The sequence below is a fragment of the Malurus melanocephalus genome, unplaced genomic scaffold (assembly GCF_030028575.1).
Source record: "Malurus melanocephalus ecotype Western Australia unplaced genomic scaffold, MMel_1.1 scaffold_17, whole genome shotgun sequence".
NCBI lineage: Eukaryota > Metazoa > Chordata > Aves > Passeriformes > Maluridae > Malurus > Malurus melanocephalus.
In genome coordinates this window covers 4,229,915-4,253,379 of record NW_026623249.1, presented here as the reverse complement: position 1 = coordinate 4,253,379, position 23,465 = coordinate 4,229,915, and the positions used below count along the sequence as shown (strand labels likewise).

Below are 23,465 nucleotides of genomic sequence, written 5' to 3'. Positions count from 1 at the left end.
GCTCCCGGCCAATGGGCGGCCGCGGCGGCGCGTGGTGTGATGGCGCGTCAGCGATCAGCAGCTGCGATTAGCATGGCCCGCCCCGCCCCCGCAACGCCAATATTCATGAGGGGGCGGGGCCGCCCGCGCGCTCCTCCTCCTCCTCCACCGCCCACGGGAAACGCGGCCGGGGCAGGACTCGCACCCGGGGATGTCGCCAGGGTATCCGGCGGACAGGGCAGCTGAAAGGGCGGCGGTGGACACAGATGGGATTTGTCCTTCCTTCCGCAGCGCCCGTGGACCCTCACCTCCTGAGGGGCGAGCCTTCACGCTCGCTGGCACATACCCGCTCCCACCAGGAACGGGAGTAAGAGCCAGGATTCTTAAAAAAAAAAAAAAAAGTCAATTTTATTCAAGAAGAAACAAATGCGCCCATTGCAACGCCCTCCCCCCACTGGAGGGACTTGGCTCTGCTGTTAAAAAATTGGGGAGGTTTCCCTTTCCTCCAAGGCTGTGATGCCGCCAGCCCGGCACGGGGCACCCGCTCTTTGGGGACGGGCCCTGTGCAAGGGCCGGCTCTGGTGCGAGGCCATCAGCGTCGGTGAGAATCACAGCGTGTGTGTGGCGGGTCCTGCGGCTTGTGCCGCCACCGCAGCCCAGACACCCGGTGGAGGGTCGCAGCCCCTGAGGCGGCTCCCTCCCTGCTTCGGACCAGCTATCTCCACATGCTCTTCCTCGTCTGGCTGTGCCTCCGACAAGGGACTTTGAGGACTCATTTAGAGAGTACGAGCCCCAAGAGGAGGGACGGGGCATGGGGTGCAGGAGAGGCTCTCAGTGGCTATGGGYTGGTTCTCCAGCATCTTCAGCATCCCCACTGCCTGCACTACAGCCACCCACTGGCTGCAAGGAGGCCACGTACCGCAGCCTGTCCAATAATTGACTGTTTGCCTCTCTGCGGGAATGCCCTGCGGTGGCCATGGGATGCTGTTGGCCAGGAACAGCTGCCATCGGCATTTTCAGCTACTTCTGGACCATGAAACGCGTGTGGCTCGGTGAAACAGCCGCTGGGGAAAGGGGAGGGCTGATCTGGCAGAGGTAGCAGCTGTGCAGAGACCAGGTAAAACCCAGTGGGGGTGCCAATGAGATCATCCGTTTAACAAAACGAAAACCAAAACTGAGAAGCAGCATTGCTCATGAGGCTGTTTGGTGCGATGCACTCGCCAGCCCACCCATGTCGGAGGAGGCACGTTCAGCGTGGGGCGTGCTGCGGGAGGAGGGATCCCTGGCCTCAGCAAGGGGCGTGTCCCTCACACCCTACTTACCCATCGGCAGCAACACTCTGACCGGGGTTTGGCCCCACCGCTTTCCTATCTGTGCTTTACCTCTGGGGAAGGGATATCCCACTTTAGCCCGACTGGGGCAACCCACCAGCACCACCACCAACCTCCACTGAATGAATAGGAAAGGCAACAAAACAAAACCCACGGCACAAATGGAAAGGGAACTGCCAGGCACTAGCCCAAGGCTGATGAGAAGGGAGCAAGCCACTCTGTCCCAGTGGTGTCACCCCCACTGCAAGGCACAAGTCCCTGCATGCTACAGCTCCGACTGTGAGCGGGAGATGCGTGGGCCCTTGCGGATCTCCTTCCGCTTCTCCTCCTTCTTCCTTCTCTTCTCCTCATCCCTCAGCGCCTTCTGAAAKGTGTCAGTACTGGGGAAAAACTGTGGGTTGACAGCAGGCGGTCAGCATAGAAGAGCCCCCACAGCCTCCCAGAGGCACAACCCCTCCAAACCCACCAAAGCCGACACACAAGCCTCACAGTACTGGGGAGCTTTGAGGATGGATGCAGCATGAGGCAGATAGAGTTTTSACCATGAGGCAGTTGGCAACAGCAGAGGAGAGCACACCAGGTGCCCAAAGTAGCCCACAGTATAGATGGGGAATTCAATGTTTGTGTTTCAGTCATGCTTATTCAGTGACACRGGCTTTTGGCCATTCCCCACAAGCCACCCATTCCATTCCCCAGCCCGCTGCCTGGAGCTGAGACAGAGATGGGGAAACCCACATGGCAARCTGGCAGTGCTGCCATCTTACCTCTGACTGGTCCGTTTTAAAGGGATTGCGGTAATCGGGCGATTTCTCACTTATTCCCAGCTCCTGAGCCATCTGCAGAGCACAGGGGAGACCTCATTGGGGAGTGATGCCTCCCACTCACAACCCCCCAACTGTGACCAGGGTCCCCCACTCTCCCCACCAGCCCCATCTATGCTCTATGCTCTTCCCCCATCCCTCAGTTCAAGGACCGACCCCAGAAATGGGGGCCCCCTCCCTTCCTTTTACCCCAAAACCCTCAACCCTCCCCACCTAGCAGCAGAGAATGGTTGTGGCAGAGGGAATGAAGAGCCGTACCAGCCGCAGGACCTGGGAGTGGGGTCCYTGCTCGAACACACCCGTCAGGTTGCAGAAGCCGATGCCCCAGCGGATGAGGCTGTTCCAGTTGGAGTTGCGGTCGAAGTAGTGGTGCACAATCTTGGGGAAGCGCAGGACGACATCCCCAAAGAAGGCAGTGTTCTCCACCACGTGGGAGTATGCTGTGGGGACCGCCACCAGCCCCATCAGCACAGGGCCCCATCCCCCTGGCACTTGTCTTCCTGCCAGGAGGTGGGGAGGCTGAGTACAAACCAGAAGGATCCCCAGTATGAACCGGTCAGAGAAGCAGCAATATGGTCACCAACAGACAGGGAACAGCCCAGGTCTGGTCTGAATACACAGGGGTTTTGTACCTACCCCAGCGTGGATCCCAGGAAGAATGTCTGTGGTGCACCAGTGCACCAGATAAAGGAGGGGGGCAAAAACCAGAGAGGACCTACCATCCTTTATCTTCTCGTCCTGAGGGAAGGGCCCATCAGGAGGCACGTCGGCGGCGATGAGCACAGCACGAGAGTCCTCCAGCACCTGCCAGAGCTGTTGGTTACTGCTCTGTCCTGCCAGTCCTGCCCTGTACCATGGAGGTGCTACCACAGTTACYCCACTTTTAAATCCCATAGCATCCTCCCTTCATGTCCTAAATCTCACCTGCCACGAAGTTCTTTTCTTTGACTCCACAGAAGGCCCCAACCCTTCCCATTTCTGCCCACCCTTGTGGGCACAGAGTGCAGCTGGCACTGTGGCTTACTTTGAAGAGTCCCTTGAGCATGATGTCAATGATTTTRTACTGCTGGTTGATGTCATTGAGCTCAATCAAGTTCTTCAAAGCGTTCATCTGGTCCTTGCGCTTCACCTCAAACAGCTTCTTATCTGCACCGCTGTCAAGGTCACTGCCGACACTCCCCGACCCCGCTGCTGCTCTCCCCACTCCACCGGGCACTGACACTATCCCAGCCCCACCCCAGTTCTCCCTGAGGTGTCTGAGGGCTAGGGGGCAGCACCTGAGCCAGGATGAAACACAGATTTCCAGGGAACCCCTTGCCCAAACACCCCTGCAGGGCCCTTAACAACACTGAAAGCTTGTGGGGAGCTTTCTACTTGCCAGTCTTGCTCTGGCTGATGGGCTGGAGAGGGAAATGAACTGCCACCTTCTCCATGTGTCTCCACGTACTGCATTTTCATATTTTGCCTGTTCACCAGGGGATACTGCTGCATGTTAAGAAGCCCATCTCCTCATGGGCAAAAAGTGCCTGTGGCACCAAGTGCCATAAGGCAAGGAGTCCTCTTCCACCATCCCTGTTGGTGACCCCAAAGCACTCTGACGTGTAGGCACACTCTGCCTCCTGGCTGGCCATGCCACTTCCAGGAGCAGACTGGGAAATGTGCTCAATGCCCAGCATAATGGAGCAAAAGGAGAACATCAGGCATCACTGCCATTTCTGCTTCTGCACCAAGCCAGGCACTTCATTAGCAAACTCAGGAGCTTGGCTAAAGTCTGTCTACAGAAGGGAAAAGCAGCAACTTCCCAGTGCTCCCGGATCCTCTCTTTTCCACTTCCTTATGCCCCTTTCCATGGCCTCTGACCCTTTCCCAGTGCACGAGCTCCCTCAAGCCTCCGTAGCCATCCGTGCATACATGAATCACGAGGGGCAGGCTGCAGAGGATACAGATTTCCAAGCCAGAGTCTACTCGCTGTTTCTCCAGCTCTGTGAAACTGCCCTGGGATAGCAGCAGTGACAGCAGAAAGGGACAGATGATGAGAAAATCCATGTTGGTGCTGCAGCCTGCAAGAAAACCAATGACCAGTGAGCAGAGTTACCAAAAGGAGAAGTCCCACAAGACACTTGGGACCCATGGCACACTGCCCTGGGCACCAGTGTCCTTACCCACCTCTCTCTTGTCCCCRCGAGGGGTCTGAGAGATACAATGGCCAGAGCAGAGCCACATGCTGATGCTGCAGCCAGCCTGCTCTCCCCTACAAGGGAAGCCCTGGTCCCCCTCTTCTCTACCTGCTTCCACTGCCAGCCCCCAGGGATCTGACCGAGCACTGACCCAGCAGAAAAATGAAGTCCTACCCTTTCTTCCAAAAATAACAGCTAGCTTTTTGCTGAGGTTGTGAGGCAGAGCAGCCCAACAATCAAAACAGCAGGTCTGGCAGGAAGAGAAGGATCATCGAGGGGTTGAAGTCCCYCTCTCCTTCTAGTCCCAGTTGCAACCAGTTCAGTTCAGTGACCTCACTTCACCCCTTGGGGTGCTGGTACCTGGACCCTTTCCCTCATTACAAGCTGGATGCCAACTCTGGACCCCACACCAAAAAGCAACAGTTGAGTGACCTGGTGCTAACTTCCCCCTTCCACCAAATGAGTCCCTTCCCAGGCAGTGTCTGAGGCTTTGCAGGGATGCTGTTGAGCAGAGCTKCTCCTGACCACAAAGGTCCCTCAGACAAAGTCAAGAGCTGGAGGAAAACGTCCTTGAGAATGACAACCCTCTTGGACAGTCTATACCTTGAAAAGGAGGGCAGTASCTCAGGCCCCAGGAAGCAGAACTTGAGGTGCTCTCTCTGCAGGCACAAGGTTTCCACTGAGCTGAGTAGAGGCCACTGGCAATTACGGAAGCAACAGCTCCTTCAGAGGCATTGTATGAGCTGCCTCCTGCTCCTGAGGGAAAGGCAGATGCGTAAGGCTACCAGAGTTGACCTCACCTACCACCCACTGCCCTCTTGAGCCTGAGTTTGCCTGCCCAGCCAAACCTATCTCTGTAATTCYCTAACACTGAAACAAAAAACTGTTTTTTTCTTGTCACTCTTCTGTTTCAAACAAATAYAATTTCTTCAGCCCCAGGCCCATGAGAGAGAGGCATCAGCAGCTCCCCCAGCCCTGCAACGATCAGCAGCAGCTCCTGCCATGCACCTCCTGCTGAGGCCAAGCCAATCATCACCACACCACTGACAGAAGTAGGGGAACAGTGTCAGGTGAATAGGAGAAACCCTCTGAAATATTTTGCTGTTGTGTTTTATAAAAGGTAGCACCCCTGGAGGGGAACAAATCAGAGTAAATACAACCTGCATTAYTGAAGATGATACGGCTGCCTCTGGTGTGGGCTCAGCAACACAGCCCTTATCTCAGACATGACACGGAGCCAGGACGGCAGCACAAATCCCCCTGGAGTCTGTCCCCTCTGCCCATACCCAGTGGTGTGAGGCTTAAGCCATATTCCAGCCATCCTGGATGCCACAAAGCACACTGACAAGTCAGTGCTGTAAGGAAAATTCACCAGCCCAGGCAAACAGATGTTCTGCTGGACTCATCAGCCTGGTCMGCTTCCAAGAGACTGCTTCACTCTGCCAATAAACATGACCCAAGGACCCAAGGCCTGGCTCATTAAGGTGGTGCAGGTCTCCCCTYTGCACAGCCCCACACAGCTGCTCACTCCCTCCTAAGCTCTCRGGGAGGAGGAAGTGCAGCAATGCAAAAGCACAAAGAGTGAATGCCCTGGGACCCAGGATCCTGTTTGCCCCTTAGATCAGACATGCCACCATAAGGACCGGGCTGGCTATTTGCCATGCTCATGGAGAACTGGAAAGACACGTTGGAAGCAGCCACTGGTCTCCAGACCAGGCTGGAAGGCAAAGAGCAGAAATGCTGCCCACAACAGCTCTGCCATGCTGTCCATGGCAGTCCCAGCATGTCTGCTCAGAGCAGGGGCTGCTCCATCCCCATTTCCAACACCAGAGTTGGGTGGCTGGAGGCTGTTCTGAAGCTACAAGGGGAAAGATGAGCTGCAAAAAACCCTGTTCAAGGGAAGAGCAGAGCAGAGCACAACTCTCGGCCAAAGCAGTTGCTGACCAGCTGGTTGCTGCAGCAGAAGGTCCACCAGGAACCTGCCTGGCTGCTTCTAAATCTGGGAACAGTGACGGGCTTCTTCAGGGACACAACAGCARATGCCATGGTACAGATGGCTGATGTTTTCAATGAAAATGTATTCAAATCCTCCTACACCGGCCCTAAAGATTGTCTCATGGGACAGGGTCAGAGGTAGAGGACTGGAGAACCACACCATACCAGAAGCCCACCACCTTTTCATCTGATCTGCTGGCACTAGTTCTCTCATCAAAGCTATTTACTTGCCATTGTCCATCAGGGCTGAAACACACCAGTGAAAATGAAGCAGGACCGAGTTGTTTCTCTCACACAAGGGAACTTGAGGGTGCTGATGTCACGTGGGACCACCTCAGATTTATTTCATTTCGCTGCCCTGGCAATTTCACCCCATTTTAACAACAGAAGACATTCCTTCCTCTCCAGGCCACACTGTGTAAGTGCAGAGATGCCAAAGCTCCTTGCAGGTATTTATCTATGCTTTCCCCACAAACTCTCTCTTGTGTCTTCACACCCACTGAGGGATGAGATAAGAAACACCGCAGAGCTGCTCCTCTCTTCCCTCCCTGCTCCTCAATTGATTTCTGCCAAAGACGGCTCTGCCTGATGCTCCCAGAGCAGTCCAGGGAGCCAGGGCCTGGCCTGATGCTACAGATGGAAAGSAGTTTCCACCAACATTGCCTCACAGCCCTGGCCAGCTGGCTGTTTCAGCAGCAAGCCCACCAGTCTGTCTCGCTGTCTCCCAACCTCTTAATTTAGATGTGTTTTTCCAAAGACATGACAACAGATGCCATGTTATAGATGGTTAGTATTTCCCATTAAAATGTTTTCAATTACTTTATAAATTTTCCTGCAGGAGCCCCATCTGAACTAAGCATCCCTGAGATTTATTCACTTAATGAGCTTGCAAGGCAGAGCCATGCTGCAATGCTTTAGCTCCCAGGAGACTTTTGCATGATCCCCCCACTTCCCCTCTGCAGGCACTGAAATGTAGGGGGAAAAGCATCATCCTCTGCTAGGAGCACATTGTGGCAAAACAAGGAATGTAAACTCCCTGCCCCACGAATCCATCTGTGAGCCGCTCCTCCAACAACCAGATGAGGATTAATCTCTTGTTACAGCTGAACCAAAAGCTTCAGAAGTGAAACACCACTACTCAGACTCCTTCTAGGAGGACATTTCTATATGGGGCTTACAGGACCAGCTGCTTCAGCTGAAACAACCCTGGCCATTTACACCTGCTTGTCTCCAAAGTCCCCCAGTCACCAAGCTTAGAAGCTCGAGTACCACAGGATTTGGCCACCCCGATTTCCTGCAGTGATTTCCAGCAGGAACGGGTCCATCCCAGCCCACCCTCGTGCCTCCCGTCCTGCCGGAGGGGTTCAGAAGCACCCTGAGGCCTCGGGCGACCGCTGGCACAAGGAGATGGGGATTCTCCTGCAAGATCCGCTGATAAAGTAGCGGCAGTCATACAGGGACGATGGAGGGTAAAGGGGATCAGCCGAACCTACCCCGGCCGCGTTGCGGGAAACCCACCCGGAGCCGTGCCGAGTGAACGCAGCAGCGGCACACGAGAGGATGCGAAGGCTCGGGGCGGGACGGCAGCTCCCCGGAGCAGCGGCTCCAGCGCCCGGCGAGGGCGAGCAGGAGCGGGCGAGCAGGCGGAGATGGCAGACAGAGCCCGTCGGGCACAGCCTTTGAACCCAGGGTCTAGCGAGCTGCCCTGGGGCCGCACTGCCCTCCSCCCTCATCGGCCCCTCCCGGGTCTCGCTCGGGGAGTACCGGCCACCTCCGCCCCGTCCCCAGGTGGCCCCGGAGCGGCCCCAGGACTACTCCCGCCCTTCCCTCCTGCCCCGCCACGGCCAGGCAGCTCCCCATCGGCCCTGCTGTGACTCCCGGGTCGGGGAAGGCTCCCTTCTCTCTCCCGGGAGGCGCAGCCGGTCCCCCACCTGCGGGCCGGGTGCCGGGTGCCGAGGCCGGCGCTCACGCCCGCCGCGCTGCCATGCTGCTGCTGCTGCCGCCGCCGCTTCCCCGCTCCGCCCTTCCGTGTCACTTCCGCAGCCCCCGCCCCTCCCCGGCACCGGCACCGGCCACGGAGCGAGGGGGCTGCCCGGGCTCCGGCGCTGGGTGGAGCCGGGCCCGCACGCCCGGGGCAGCTCTCGTTGTGGGAAGATTTCAGAAGGGAAAGGAACCCCGTTAATTAGAGCCCAGACGGGAAAGGGCACTTGGAGGGTCTGGAGGCAAAGGACGGAGGGGGATGGGGCTCACTCCTGAGCTGGAAGAAATATCTTCAGCCCCATGGGACACGGAGCGTATCTGCTTCCCCTAGGGTCCTGGCTGAGCCCCCACCGYCCCTTCAGCAAAGAGCAAAGGGGCCATCCCGCAGCCCCATCAGCAAGGCAGGTGAGCATCACTTTCACAGCATCCCCGTACGATATCAATTCCCCAGGCAGGTCTATATTTTGATAGATGAAGGCATCAACCAAGCCTCATCCCACACAGAAAGGGAAACTGAGCCAGTTCAGTAACAGAACTTTTTAATTTCAACAAACCTTTTTCTCAAAATGAGCAACAAGTGACTTCCTTTGTCCACATTCTCCCTACTACTCACTGCTAATAAATGGCAGGATATGGTCTCCTGCTAGATTCTTGCTTTGTTCCTCTGTTCTGTGCACTGTATCTTCTCATTTCAATCTCCAATGTGTGAGAGGGACAATGCCACACTTCCCAGACATCTGTCATTGACAGCATGAGTGGAAACCAAAGGAAAGGCATGCATGTTACAGGAATTCCCACATTTGACATATCACTGACAGGAGATTTTCATTACTAAACCAGCCCTCCTGAAGCCATGGAATCCCAGTCCCAATTTATGTGAGAAACATCAGTATAGGTAAACCTGAAAAAAAGTCAAAACTCCTTTTTGACCAAAGGATTTTGTCTTCCACATCCATGACTATCTTATTGAGGTAGCCCCACTGCTGCACTTCAAGTGCATCTAAGACCCTTCCTAACMACCAAGATTTGAAAGGCTTCTTAATATGTGAAAAAAGCCAGAGACGTAAAGTAACTTTGGCAATTTAACAAAACCTCCCATCCAAATTCCTTTACCCCTGTACAGGGAAGCAAAATGGCATGGAGAGGGACTCCGTGGGCCTTGAGGCCTCCACCAGGCCAACTTGCTCTCTGAGTGTCCCACAACAGAGCAGCAATATCACACTGTGGGTAAGCATGAGGACAAGCAGCTCCTCACAGGACAAACACCACACCCACCACATACCCTACACATAGCTGATAACAGTGTCCCACAGCGAAGGAAGTCCCCAYACCCACAGGAAATCACTGCCACGGCCACTTCCATCACTGCTACATGTCTGAAGCAATGCAGCATGATGAAAACAGGAAGGCAAAAAATGTCTGAGAAAAAAGCAAATACTGCATCAGGCTCCCTCTTTCTCCACAAGGCGTCTGGGAGTGGCCTCTGCCTCCCTCACCAGAGAATTCAGTTCTCAGAGGTGGACTCTAGGCCCAAGTAGAACAAAATCTCGTAACTCTACTCAATGGTTCCCAAATGCTCTCTGCATTTTGAAAGTGCCTGAGTCATATTTGGGTCTCCACTCCTTCATGGCCATAGTGGCACTAGATGGCATGCAAACAGAGATTAGCTCGTTGCTCATCCTCAAGGGAAATCAATACAGGGATTATTACTGCTTTGAAGCCACAGACTCCCCAGCCTGCTCCCCTTTCATCAGACCACCTCTGCCTTATAGATGAATGCAAGCCCAGCACACAGGCCCATCTTTAATCCCAATTATCTCTTAATTTCCCAAATGTCTTTTCAGATTAGGAGATGATGAAGTCTTTATCCCTGAATTAGCCAAATSTAGAAACCAGTCAGAGTTTTTTGAGTTTGTTTGCCTTCAGCTGGAACAAGAGTAGGAGCAGCAGATAAATATCCCTTCCACCTCTGCTACACCTGCCATGCACATCACCTATCAAATGCATCTGCCCAGCAAAGGATACACAATGTCCTGCTGTTTTACACACGTGGTCCTCTGTCCCAAGAGGCGATCCAGCAAGGTCTGAATGATCCCCGACTGCTCCGGCTCCACCTGGCAATGACTGCTCTGAATCTGAGGGGTCAAAAAAAAGAATGATTTCCAGAGCAACAGAAATTTGTTGGGCTTGTTCCTTCATACTTACGCCTTCATCTCTACATGCAGCAATGAGATCTTCAAAGCCAAAACCAAACACCTAGGGATTCCCTTCCCATTTTCTTAGGCAGTCACTGCTCTCTTACCTGACAAAGGAAGAGGTGAAGAGCACAAGATGTGGCCTCAGGCAGCTCTGCTAAGTTGGCTTCTGCTGCCTCCTGAACAATCTGGCTAATTTCTTTTTGAGAAATAATATTGCTGCTCTGATATCTCACAAACTTGAACAAAGGAAAAAATAGAGACATTAAATAATGGAAGACCCAGAGAGTGCAACAGTGACTCATCACCTGCAAAGATCTCTTCTGTGTAATGGAATGCTGCAGCACCTTAACCACAGGCCTGATTTTTATACCACTTCTAATGGAACCAGTGCGAGTATCTATGTTGATGGTGCTCTGATTTATAGCCAGACTTATTTTGGTTTAGGCTGGGAAGGAACTAAAATAAATGAGGTAACCTTTTAAAACTGAAATAAGAACAGTAAATACTTACAGACCCATCATATATTTGGAAGGGGAAGGTTCAAATTAATAACCCCTTTCTCTCATTCACTGCTGTGAGGGCTTTATTTTCAGTAGTTAACTGCTGGGTAGGACCACAGTCCCCCTCTAGCTCACAGACCCCATGTACAGCAGGGTGACATTGCACTAACTCTGGGCCCTGAAAAGTCAGGTCTGTAAGGTCGCAGACAGGAGACAAGTTGTGATGCTAAGCAACCAGTTTATTCCCTGACTGGTAACAACAGTTTCGTTTTTTCTGCAAGTTTCCCCTCTTCTCCCCAGGGGTCCTAAGTGATATAAATAAATGCTACAAACACCAGAAGAACAGGACCTGCTCACTAACAGCAGTCAGTTTCTGCAGGGTATGGAAGTTCACTTGAAAGTATCATTATTAGTATAGGACATAAATATAGTGCCAGACAAAGCCACAGCAGTATCTGAGACTGTGCATGCATAGCAGGTTAAGTTCCAATAATTGACCYACATGCATTGTACCAACATAATGGGAAAGATGGGGAACAGCCCACCCTTCTGCTGCTCACCAAAGTCATCAGCCTGAGAACTTCTGGCTGCAGAAAGGACTTCTGGCCCCCACTGAGTAGAGTGAAGAGCAGGAATCGGTTCCATGGCTGTGAAGCAATGTGTAGAGCTGGGAGAAAAGGAGAAGCCAATCAAAGACAGTTGTAAAAGTTTCCAAGTGACAGGCTGAACCCAGCTAAGGACAGTCTTCAATATTGACCTCAAGTTTTTTCTTCTAGATCCCATGCTGTGAAACACTAAGGGGATATTTTGCCCTGTTCTTACTTGCTTTGTAATCTGTCACTCTCTGGGCAAGAGTTCAGTCAAGAGGACAAAAGCTTAACAGCTTTTCAAAGCAGAAAATACATTTTGTCCATCTTTGTGCTGGTACAGGAAGAGAAACCTTCTCCTGGGGTGCATGTCATAAAACAGTGAGGGAATATCTTCAGCCTGGGGTTTTAAAAATAACACCCTCTGGTTTCAATATGAGGACAACTCTCCTGACCTCAGTTTTTATTTAGATGCAGAATACCCTCTGGGTAATGAAGAAAGCCCTGTAACAGAAGCTGAGCAAACTGAGTCTGGATCTGCATCAGACAGTGGACTGTGGGACCAGCCAGACTGATGGTGGTAATGCAGTCAGTAGAGAAAATGTTCTTACTAATGAACATACGTGATAACATAACATATATTAGGTAAGGCCATAAGTCTGTGATGGCATGAAGTCTTTCACTGAATGCTAAAATTACAATGTCATTACCTTGTACTTATTATAGGTTAGGAGCATGGAATGGACAAATAAAACAGGTCAGCTGATATAACTTGTTATACTATAGCAACTCACCACAATGTTAGAAAGGTCTCTTTTCCACTGGCAGTCACATAACCTCCCTATTGCCACTACAAGAATCTTTTCTATAGGAAAACAACACTGAAAAATAATGCAAAATACTTGGGGGATATCTTTCATCTGGGGGAAATGAGAAAGTACCAGCACTTTGCATGAGACTACTYGGCACATTTGGAAATATCTCTGGACCAAAAGAGGGTTTTAGAAAGCCTCAAGTGAGTAAACTCCTAGAGGCAGAGTCCAGGACAAACTCTTTCCAGTGTTCTTGCATCTTTCAGTCAAATATAGCTATGACCCTCATTCTGCTTGGAATAAGGAGACTCTTTTATTGCTGTTGTGAACTTCAGCACCACAGCAGCCAAAGTGACACATTCAACTGTTGCTGTAGTAGCATTTAATTAGTTTACTTCCAAATCAGCAGAGTCTCCTCATAAATTTTTTTTTTAAATCCAGCCTTTTAATAGCCTCCTTTCAGCTACAGTATTACATCTTCATCCAGACACTTCTTCTTTCCCACTAGTGTCCTTTTGGCCTGGTGCTCATTCACTCCATCCCCTTCTCTATTAGTGTTTGAACAACTGAACTGAACAGGCCAGGATACAGAGAACTTTCTGGTTTAAGAACAGGGCCAGCATCTGGACTTTGTGGTAGGAGGCTGACAATAAGTAGAAGGGTCTATTATTCCCCCCAGCTGTACAACATGGTCTTATTATGTTATATTGAAAATATGGTATGCATTATGGACTCCAGAAACCAAGRGCAGAATTCACTCCTGTAAATCCAGAATTTCCATCTTCCATTCYCTAAGACTGTCTACTACCCTGCTCTCCCTTCCCTTCCTTCAGGGCCAAACTGTGAACAACACTGTCCTTTTGTAAGACACATCATATTCAGATCCTCCCTCCCATGCATGTATTTATTTACAATTGGCCTGAAAGTCAGAGACTATTCCTATACTCCTTCCATTCCCAAACCTTTCACTCTGACAAGGTTGGAGAATGACTTTTACCTTCTGGAAAGCATCTTGGTCCAGAGCCAAAGTCAGGGCTCATGCCTGCATGGGAGGCAGGCACTGTGATCTCATCCCACAAAATACAAGATTAACTTTAGGCATACAAGTAATTTTTCTTGTTTGGCATAAACTCATTAAGCATCTGCTCCAGAGCACACTGGATAGAGATCAAAGAGCTCAAAATCACTGCAGAAGGGAAACCAGAAGAAAGAGCATGAAGACTTTACCAGCATCCTGGTTCTTCACATACAGGTATTCCACTAAGGTTTCCAGGCAGGCAACCACTGCCTGAGAGAGAAGCAAGTMTTTCTGGAATACCAAGAGACAGATAAAAAACACCAGTCAACAGCTATTGCATGAGGAAAATTCATAAAGTGTCAGGATCTGACAAGTATGCAGCAGAGGAAAATAACACCTTTCATCTCCTTCAAGGGACGCAGTGTGCTGCAAATTATCTGTCACATCAAGGAGCCAGACAAAGGCATGGCTACTTATTCTGAGACTAAAAAATAAGTAACAGCCTCCAAAGAATAAAGATAGGAGCCCAACATAGCTTAAGAGAGTYAAATGTAAACTGATGTACTACCCCTGGAGCCCAGCGTCACTTGAGCAAGTTAAATGTATGCTGATGCACTTACTAGCCCCTAAAGCACTTTCCCGGGGCATGGGGGATGGGCTGGGATTTGTTACACTTTTCCCACATTTGTCCCTATGGATGTGGCATCCCTGCAGAGAAGGAGATGGGAAAACAGAGATTGTCATTATTAAACAGAATTTCAGCTACCCAGTTCAGCAGCAGGGAGCACCGCAWAGCTTGATTTACCTTCCTTCTCACTGCACTGTGCTGCAGCAAGAGCATTTTCCCTCATCACATGTCTGTAAGGGTAGGAAAGTGCAGGCAGAAGGAAAAAAAAAACCAGGCAGCCTCTCTGATTCGGCAACAGAGTGGTTTCTCCTCAGGCTAATATTCCTGCTTGAAGCCAAACATCACTGTTGTTCCAAAAGTCAAATTTTATATACCTGCAACTGGATGTGCACCAGAAGGTTCTGCAGACTGACGACAAGTGAGAAGACCTGCTGTGTGGCAAGGGGGTGCAAGGCAGCGTCCTGCAGTGATGATGGCTGTGGTTGAGTAGCACTTGGGGCTGAGTTTTGGCCAACAATCACCAGCAGGGAGGAGGAGAAGTTCTGTCGCAGCGCAGCTCTCAGRAACTGCATGATGCTCACTAGACAGRGAAATGCCTATTAGTGTGTCAGTGTTTTCCTCTGCCCTACCCTGTGTGTTGGTGCCTGTGCAATACCGTGGAAGAGGGTGAGGAGAGAAAATGTGAGCTTAAGAGTCCACCAGAATTGTCCAGCAGCTGCTGACAGCTGCAGACAGGAATGGCAACACAAGWTGCCTTGTTTATCTCCTCCTCTGAGACACTAACACAGTTCACACTCAGTTCCAGATGTCACTACCAACCTCCAAGGAAGATCTATCCAAACACAAAAGAACTTCCGATGGTTCCCTTTTGCCTTTTCTCACCACCAGTTACATATTTACAAAGCCAAATGGACCAGAGATTCCAGATTCCCTCCAGCACCCCCACCATTTCATTCCATTATCACCAGTTCTCCCTTGTTGCTTGTAACATGGTACTAGTGGCTGCTTCCAGATAAATCCCCCTAACAGATGCAAAATACCTAACAGCAGGATTGGCTTCTTATTCCTGAAGATGACTGCATTCAGGACTTTCGTAAGGTCTAGAGAGAGTGTCTGGTGAACCTAGAAGAGAATTAAATAGAAGAGAAAAAGTGGTGCTGTTTGKAGCAGACAGAAAGCTGCCTTACATACTGCTAGTTCTTAGACATTGCCCCATGATRACCAATGAAAACCAAGGGAACAGAAACATGGTTTCAGAAGACCGGACCAGATGGGAGTTACATCACTGGACCCTCAARTTTCACTCACCACCAGTTGCTAGAGCTGCACAGCTTCCAAACCACAGTATAACTTGACTGTCTCGTTCCCATTAGTCCTTGCAGGCCCGCTGGCATGTGGCTGTCAGCCTGCTAAGCCCATGAATTGGCAGGAACAGCCATTCCTGAATACGGCTGCACCTCAGCCACAGARCCAGACAGCTAAAAACCAGTAGTGGCAAGAAGCTATCCCTGCCTGCTGGAGCTGGGGCCTGCAGAGAGCTAAGGAGTACAAAYTATTGCATGGGTGAAAGTGGCAGAGCAGTTTAGGGACTTGGGAATTAAGAGAAACAGGAAAGTCTGGCTTGAGAAGAAAGTCTGCAATACATTGTTTCCCTCACAAAACACCCATCCAAAAACAATGGGATGAAGCCTCAGAGTCCCAGAAGAGTCCTAACTCTTAATAAGAGTTGATATGGGAAGGCAAGCATAAGGATCACAGGGCTGATTTGTTTAAATACTCTTCTGAAGACAGAAATACTCCACAGGAGAACTAGGAATAGCTCCTGCAACATAGTGGCAGTGGTTACTTGTATGAGAACTGACAAGCCAAAACCTTTAACAGCCTACCATCCATGAGCCCTGTTTGTCCAGAAGGTAAAGCCAGTGCCAGTAACAGTTAAGATATGGGTTGGCTATGGCCAGACAAGTGCTCACTATTAACATCAGCCTGAAATGAATGTGGTCATTTCTTGGAGCCACTGCTCTCCTCTAAAACACTGCAGGCTCAGAGAGACAGCCTGTCATCAGCTCACATTCACAGCCACAAAGATGCTCTTATGAGGGTCTCCAGGATGCTTTGTGCAGCTCCAGCTGTAGTGAGCAGCAGAAGAGAAGAGACTCTTCCTTTTATTCCCCCTCAGCAGAAAATTAGAAACTTGGACACTTAGAAATGCTGAAGATTAGAAACCCTGAAGCAGTCTTGAACATTTCCATTTCCCAGCTATATCTGTAGTTTCTTTCCTCATCTCTGGTGCAAAAAAGGATTCTGGATTGTATATCATAGCACACYAAGCCAGAGGTATCGATAAAATCAAGCAACAGGTATATACCCTGCTAAATGATTGCACTTCAAGGATAAATACGAGCTGAGAGCATCACTCCCAGAAGATGAAGCTCAACACTTGACACTAGAATGCCTTTTGGGACTGGCACAACAGCAGACACAGCCCTGACTTGGAAACTGAGAAGGCAGGCAGTGCTTCACAGCTCATAGAGCAGGGACAGGCTGCATTCCCTCAGCTGACAGTCTCTATCTGCTCTAAGCACTAAGCAGAGGCTACAGGCTGCAGACTTGGTCTGGGTTGGTCCTTTGGAAAATGTCTTCCCTCGGCATTACAAATCTAACCCTTGGCTTTCTGTGCACATACATGCATGTCCTCAATATGATTTTATCATCTGCAAATAGGTGTACCAACTCCCAAAGACCACACTCTGCTGGGCATAACTGCAAGAGCAGAGCTCACAACTCATGACACGCTGTTTAACTCCATGTCAAGAGAGGCCTGAGTAGATACTTCAAAWGGAAACATTTTTCCTTGTATTGGCATTGGAAAGTGCTTCCTTCAAAGTTGTAATTCCATTATTAGCTGACAGCTCCAGCTTAGCTGTCTTGTTTGGACTGGAAAACATCAAATTACAATGACAGCTGCCCACATTCACAAGGGCTTGCTAATATTGAACACTTACTTGCCAATAATAGGTTCTATTTCACTATTGATCATTTCAGTAACCAAAAAGCAGTTTACAACATGAGAGCTGTGTCTTCCATTCCCAGTCTTTCCCTGAGAAAGGTTTTTAAATGTATTTTGCTCTGTCCTGAAGAGGAAAGTGATTCGGATCAGGATGGCTGGATATGTACTTCTCCCCCAGGATCTGTGCYCTTCTCTAACTTTTCAATGATTCGTGTCTCAGACCTTCAGGGACATACTAGCTAGTCCTGCTGGAGAAGAGCAGTAGGGAATAACTTGTGGACAATAACAAAAGAGGAAATAAATCAGATTACAGGCCAAAGCAAAACACCTTCCTCTGCTAATGAAGATACTTATATACATATATATATTCATGTATTTAAGATTTTCATGTAATTAAGATTTATCCATGTGCTGACTCTGAACACTATAGAGTGATTCTAACCTCAGTATTGTAGCGATGCTGATAAAGCAAAAGAGATGCAACCAACAGCCATCCAGAGCACAGCAAGGCATCCTCAGGTGACAGATAAGCAGGTCCAGAAGGAGGGGACCACAACCAGGTGCATTCCAAAACCTTCTGCAGGAGTTCTAGCAAGGACACATTGGAGAGCAGCACAGCCACTGCTGCATGAAAGAAACATAATCAGAGGCGGTAATGGCATGGTACAGGTTAAACCAGCTTGASAAGCACAAGAGAAGTGCAGAGCACAGCCAGCTGGCCCAGCTGCCATAGCTCATCTGAGTAAGGCTGTCCAGCTTCTGGTATTTACCTCCCACAGCACAAGCAACTGATCAGACARCTAATCAGCTAACAACACAGCAGAAGGTGGGTTAGAGCTGTTCTTTAGTATTGTCTAATTTTTTAAACTATGACAATACCAGGATATTTCAAACTAGGCATCAAAGGCCCACTGCTGTTTATGAACAAGAAAAATACAGTGATTCTGTCTTTCAGCAGGCAATTCCTGAATCGTCAGAAGGCAGCAAACCAAACCAAACCAAACCAAACCAAACCAAACCAAACCAAACCAAACCAAACCAAAATCCTCAACCTAAAACACCTCATCCAAAATACAAAATGGTCTTTTTTAATTATAATGCTGCATCTGGATGAGGAAGCATCCACCTTACCTACTGAGACAGTTAGAATAGTTTCTGATGGCCAAGGTACAACCTCACTGAAATTAAGTTAGCAATCAATACAATCTTGCCTCACCTCTCTGTTGACTACAAGGTGTTGTCTGATGAAGGCTCCAGTACAGAAAATTGAAGGATGGCTGCAGAAGGTCAGTGTCCTTTGGCCTGCACTTCCCACAAAGATTACTGACTGGAAACAAAAGAGCAACAGGGACATCAATTTAACAAAGCCCCTCATCACAACAAAGAAGTCAGTTTGTGGGGAGGGAGCTCAAACAAGAAGAGAAAATAAACAGAGCATATACAGACAAAGCAACTGCCCTACAGTGTTTGGTTTAGAATGGACATTGCAATGGAGGATGATAACAGAGGCTGGGGAATACACAAGGATATATTAAAGAGCATGTATCACATTGGGCAGTAATGAATCCAAGAGCAATGGACTTGAAGTTAYCTGTTTCCACAGTGAAAAAAAACTGCAGCATGAGTTATCTGTTTCCATGGTGTGAGTTTGATTCTAGTACTAGAACAAGCATAAGCAACCATGCGACTGTCTCTCATGGTGACCACATTGTGGAAAGGGACGCAGAGCTGTGCTCCTCCACTCTCACCAATTTTGAGTAAGGAGTAGGAGTAGGAGTAAAGGGTCATGTTTGTTGTAAGCATCAAACACTTAGGAACAATATTTAGTAAGAGTTAGGGAGGGAAATCCAGGACTGCAGGGCTTAACAAAACTGTCATTGGAGGTCTTTTGAAGAGGTCTTTTGAAGAGGTCTTTTGGAGGTCTTACAGTCTGAGTAAGCAAATCTCAAAAAACACACATCAACACACACCTTCCATCTAAGAGGCCTCATCAGAAGAAAGTGTCTTGCACATCCACCCCTGGAGAACACAGCCTGGAGGCCAAGGGGTGAATAAATGGGATGGCTGGGGCAGGGAGAGAGTTGTGCAGAAAAATACAAAGCAGAAAGCAAGAGCAAAAGGAGCTTGTGACTCCTGGGAGCAGTTGATCTGTGTTCTAAAACCACAGCAGCTAAAAAGGCTATGAAAAAGAGACTATGGTTCTTCCACTCCCCCAGTTCCCATGACTAATGAATGTCTGAGAAATGCAGCTTTCTTGCAAGGGCAACGCAGGCAGCCCTGAGATGTGAAACATTTCAGATGAAGGGGATAGTCCTTCCAAGTATGCTGGAGAGACCAATTTGTCAGAGCAGGGAAGAGATGAACGAATGGATCAGTTGAATTTTCTTCCTAGTATCTATTCTTTTTTCACAGACTGTGAACCTCTAATGGCCAAGTAAGAAGGCAGAAGTCACCAAGTAAGKATCACGAGACAAGACAGCAGGTTATGGTATGGAAAACAAACAGCTGCTCTTCTCACTTTGGGGTGGAGTGGGAAAGCCCTGCAGTTGGTTGGGAACCATACACTCTGGATTCACATTCCAAGGAAAGCCCAGTTTCACTGGACTGCTTGTTCCTGATAGCTGATTAACACGAGATGACTGTGGCCTGAACCCCACAAGTGTCATAGCAAGAGTGGACAGGAAAGGATTATTCAGAAAGCAGAGCAGCCATACTGTCGTGCCAAATCAACAACAGTCACTGACCCTGAAATCATTCATCGTCATGGGAATACTTTGGCCACCTTGTGAGGTTTCAGACAAAAAATGTATTGTAAAAGCAAGAGGAAGAAAACCTGGGTTTTGTTAACTGAACTAGTTACCACAACTCTTTACAATGCTCTGACTATGAAAGTATCTCAGAGCAACCATTACTATAATGCAAGATCCATCTTCTCTCAAAGGACAAAGAGCAAGCCCCTAATCATCTTATGGAAAAATTAACACTTCTCTAGGAGAAAATGGATGCMCATACTCACCCTGGTGAAGCAGCTTGAAGTCTGTGCTGTCCAGCTCCCTTATGCCTTTGCTCCGCAGCTGCACCAGGAAAAGAAGGCTCAGCAAAACAGGCAGGTTCTTGTTAGCTAAGAAAGGCACAGCTTGAAAGTTAGCTTGAAAGGTACAGCTAAGGAAATTCAGTTATCAGTGAACTTTAAACTGTTGTACCTTAAAGTGTGCCAGGAATGGTTAATTTTCTGGCTCTGGAATGAGGATGGGTTAGGGAGGGAAATATTCCCTCTTCACAGACACACAAATACACACACACACACACACACACACACACACACACACACACACAGGGCCCTAATTTTATTCTTGTCTCTAGAGTCCCCTCTGGATCATGTCCCCTTTCTGCCACTGTAAGTTGGCCTGAGTTACACATGAATCCTGCCAACACCATTTCAGAAACAACTAAAGAAGCAGGAAAAAGAGGCTAGGGTCATTTACATCCATTGTGAGCCATGTAGGGAGCATGATCCTCACACTTTGAAATTGATACCACTGATAAGATAGAAGTCATTAGCCCTTTCCAGACTGCTCTCTTCCGGCCCACTTGACCATCATGTCAGCCCACACTTTTGACAGCAGCCTAGTTGCACAGCACTTGTTCTCCTACATCTTGWAAGACTGGGAAATTGCAGTCCATCCCATCCCACAGGGCAGAGCAGAGACAGTAGAAGTGAGAATCCCACACAGCAGGTCAGTATGTAAGGAAAATGGAGCTACTTAGACCACCAACTCTCCAGGGCAACCCTCTCCCTACTCTTTTGCAGTGCTGTAAATAGGTAAAGATTTTGTATTGTATACAGCCATACCTACAGCAAGCAACTATCACTTCCAGAAAATGTTTTCACAAAGGCTTGTGAGTTTTGAAAGCCTTTCACAAAGGCTTTTCAGTTTTGAGGAGGAAACATTAATGGGTGTCTTTAATGTTAACATATTCCTGATAGAATTCCATTGGGACTTTTTTGTCTAAAAGCAGGCTACTGTTTGAATAGGGAGGCATATCCCCTGGACTTAACTACCCCAGGCCTCACAGAGAGCTGCCTGTGTGCTGGGAGACAAGAAAGTCTGTCTGCAGAGTACATCTGGTGTTTGACTTTCTGGATGWGTTGCCAGGATTTCAGTTAAAAAGTTCAAGATGCAGTATGAGGAAGAGCTATGCATACTAGCTGGAGCAGAAGGGCTCAAATCTTGCAAAAGCTCCTTTAGCTCAGTGTCCTACTTTTATCACCTGTGGWTTGGAGGAATAGGTCTAACTCCCACTATAGGAAATGGATAATTTGCCTCCCCACAGCTCCCAGCACCCCTAGATCCACAACAGAAGGACATGACAAGTTCAAATGTGCACAACCCCAAACAAGATCAGATCTATCAGATCTTGYAGCTTCATGCTCTACCATGTTCCCGCTTTCAATATCTCTTGTCATCTCCAGCCTACTGACATTGCTGGAGGAAAGGCAAAAACACTTTCTTGTTGCCTCCATCCCAACTACTGCACAACAAAACACTTGAAACAGAGCAAAGCGGTTAAAAGCATCAGTGAACCCCTCAGGAACAAGTAAAAAGCTGTGCCGAGTCCCTATCCTAAAGGAGCCAAGGACATTCTAGCACTRCACCCTCTTTCAGTTCAAGCTCACAGACTGCTGTGCATAGTACCTTTCATAGTGGGACGACAGTTCTAAAATCACCAACAGGGCTAGTAAGGAACACAGGGATTTTCCCYAGTCACAGCCTTGCTCCCTTTGAGAGATTTAACAGTTATGAGATCTGGTGATACCACAGGTCCTGTTTGGGGATCAATTATCRWGAATGATTCAATCCTTGCTCCTTGYCTCTGTGTCCTGAGAAATGCATATACTCAGGCACCCCCAGATGTTTTGCACAAAGAAAAGGCAAAAAGGAGTGTATATTTCAGCCACCAGTTGGGCACCTACTCATGTGGGAAGATTTACCAGCACAGCTCTCCACCTGAATGCTGATGGCAGTATACAAGAATATTGCCTTGGTTTAACAACCAGATGTTTGAAGCCAGAACAGCTTAAATTAGGAAAAAGGCTCTCACTTGAAAAGGAATCTTTGAAAAAGGAAACTAAATCAGTACAACTCTGTCCAGAAGTTTCCTCAYGCAAATAAGTACTGAAGCTCCATCAGCAGCTGAAAACCCCTTTATCCCAGACTGTATCCCTACAGCCATCTACCCTGCTAGTTGATCTTACAGCAAGACCCAGTCACAAAGGCAGGGTCACCTTGTAGGGTGACTGAGCTGCTCTCTATCAGCAGCTGTTGCAGAATCTGTAAAAATCGGCTCCGAAGGAGGTCACAGACAAGGACATCTTCATTTCTTTCCAGGAAGGTCCTTAGAGTCATCAACACCTTCCAAGCCACCTCCACAGAGCTTGAGCAGACTAGGTCCTGCAAAGGAAGAAATACATACATTACCTTTCTACTCTGATTAGGCAGAAGTCACTGCTATTTAATACCATTATGCTAATCTGGTACCTTGGGAAACAGCCTAATAAGGCACCGTTTAGTTTAAGCCTGTCTTGATTAAATAGAAAACTGAATAAAGCAGAAGGACTCATGTCTGTTAGGCACCTCTGAGTAATATCCCATTTAATGAATGATTTGGCTATATAAGCACAGGGGTAACATATTTAAGGTCACAGTTTTAGACTAGTGAGACCTAAACAAGAAACAGAGTCTSTGGCACGCCTGCTCTCCTTCTTGTTTTGAAAAATCAGGTTGCATATTAAAGATGCTTGCCTAAAATCAAGCTTRTAAGTCAGTCCATAGTTCCTAACTTTCAAATGCCTGGCAGCCTTATATGTGCAATAGTAACACAACAGCTAAACCTCATGAAAGATATATAAGCCAGACAAGAATCACTCAATTACAGGAAATAGAAGAGTCATGTAGACAGCTCACAAGCCTGCTTCTTGACTACAGAGGTCTGCCTGGAGTGTCTGAGCTGAATCCCACAGCCAGTAGCCTTAATGTGGGCATAGTCTTCATGTTAAGGTGTATAACATTAAATTCACTTGCACAGCATGTACAGAGGCATTTGCATAAGTATCAGAAAAAGCAGAAAATTCCTGGTAGTGCTGACATAAGATGACCTTCTCAACACATATTATGTCAGCACTACCTTTCCTCTCTTCCTGCAGTAGTGCTGGCTATTGCACTGCAAATGGTAGAGCTGAAGAGGTAAAAATGAAAGGGGTCATTTTTCAAGGGCTTACAGCTTGACTGGACAGCCTGCAGCCTTTCCCAGCTGCCTTCCTCTATCACACAGCAGTAATGCATCTAGACTTTGAAGATGCAGAAGAAATGGCTGTGGGACCCCATACCCAAGGAAAGCAAATAGGGTAAGAACTGGCTGTCTGTGTCA

At 48.7% G+C, this 23,465-nt stretch overlaps 2 protein-coding genes across 4 annotated transcripts in view; both read right to left on the bottom strand.

Annotated features, from left to right (window-relative positions):
- Positions 1–369: 369 nt before the first annotated feature.
- Positions 370–8,317, bottom strand: CCDC134 (coiled-coil domain containing 134). Of its 3 annotated transcripts, none has more exons than XM_057389183.1 (7): positions 8,235–8,317; positions 4,075–4,191; positions 3,156–3,277; positions 2,851–2,935; positions 2,390–2,571; positions 2,075–2,146; positions 370–1,701 (listed from the first exon to the last, which is right to left on the bottom strand). In XM_057389183.1, exons 2-7 carry the CDS (start codon positions 4,175–4,177, stop codon positions 1,576–1,578), a joined length of 690 nt encoding a protein of 229 aa, XP_057245166.1. In that variant the 5' UTR covers positions 4,178–4,191; positions 8,235–8,317; the 3' UTR covers positions 370–1,575. The 3 variants fall into 3 exon arrangements, with proteins under 3 accessions (XP_057245166.1, XP_057245178.1, XP_057245173.1); XM_057389195.1 differs by lacking the exon at positions 8,235–8,317 and adding an exon at positions 4,912–5,063; XM_057389190.1 differs by lacking the exon at positions 8,235–8,317 and adding an exon at positions 4,934–4,995 and having other exon boundaries at positions 4,075–4,193.
- A 488-nt stretch (positions 8,318–8,805) lies between these two features.
- MEI1 (meiotic double-stranded break formation protein 1) overlaps positions 8,806–23,465 on the bottom strand; it is a 38,138-nt gene continuing 23,478 nt past the window's right edge. Inside the window, exons 21-31 of the mRNA XM_057389211.1 lie at positions 22,324–22,489; positions 20,053–20,157; positions 18,253–18,363; positions 17,479–17,660; positions 15,067–15,148; positions 14,401–14,606; positions 13,608–13,689; positions 11,542–11,648; positions 10,586–10,717; positions 10,309–10,418; positions 8,806–9,020 (exon numbers count right to left, since the gene is read on the bottom strand). Coding sequence (XP_057245194.1) covers positions 8,975–9,020; positions 10,309–10,418; positions 10,586–10,717; positions 11,542–11,648; positions 13,608–13,689; positions 14,401–14,606; positions 15,067–15,148; positions 17,479–17,660; positions 18,253–18,363; positions 20,053–20,157; positions 22,324–22,489 — 1,329 coding nt within the window. The 3' untranslated portion in view covers positions 8,806–8,974. The remainder of the gene's footprint in view (positions 9,021–10,308; positions 10,419–10,585; positions 10,718–11,541; positions 11,649–13,607; positions 13,690–14,400; positions 14,607–15,066; positions 15,149–17,478; positions 17,661–18,252; positions 18,364–20,052; positions 20,158–22,323; positions 22,490–23,465) is intronic.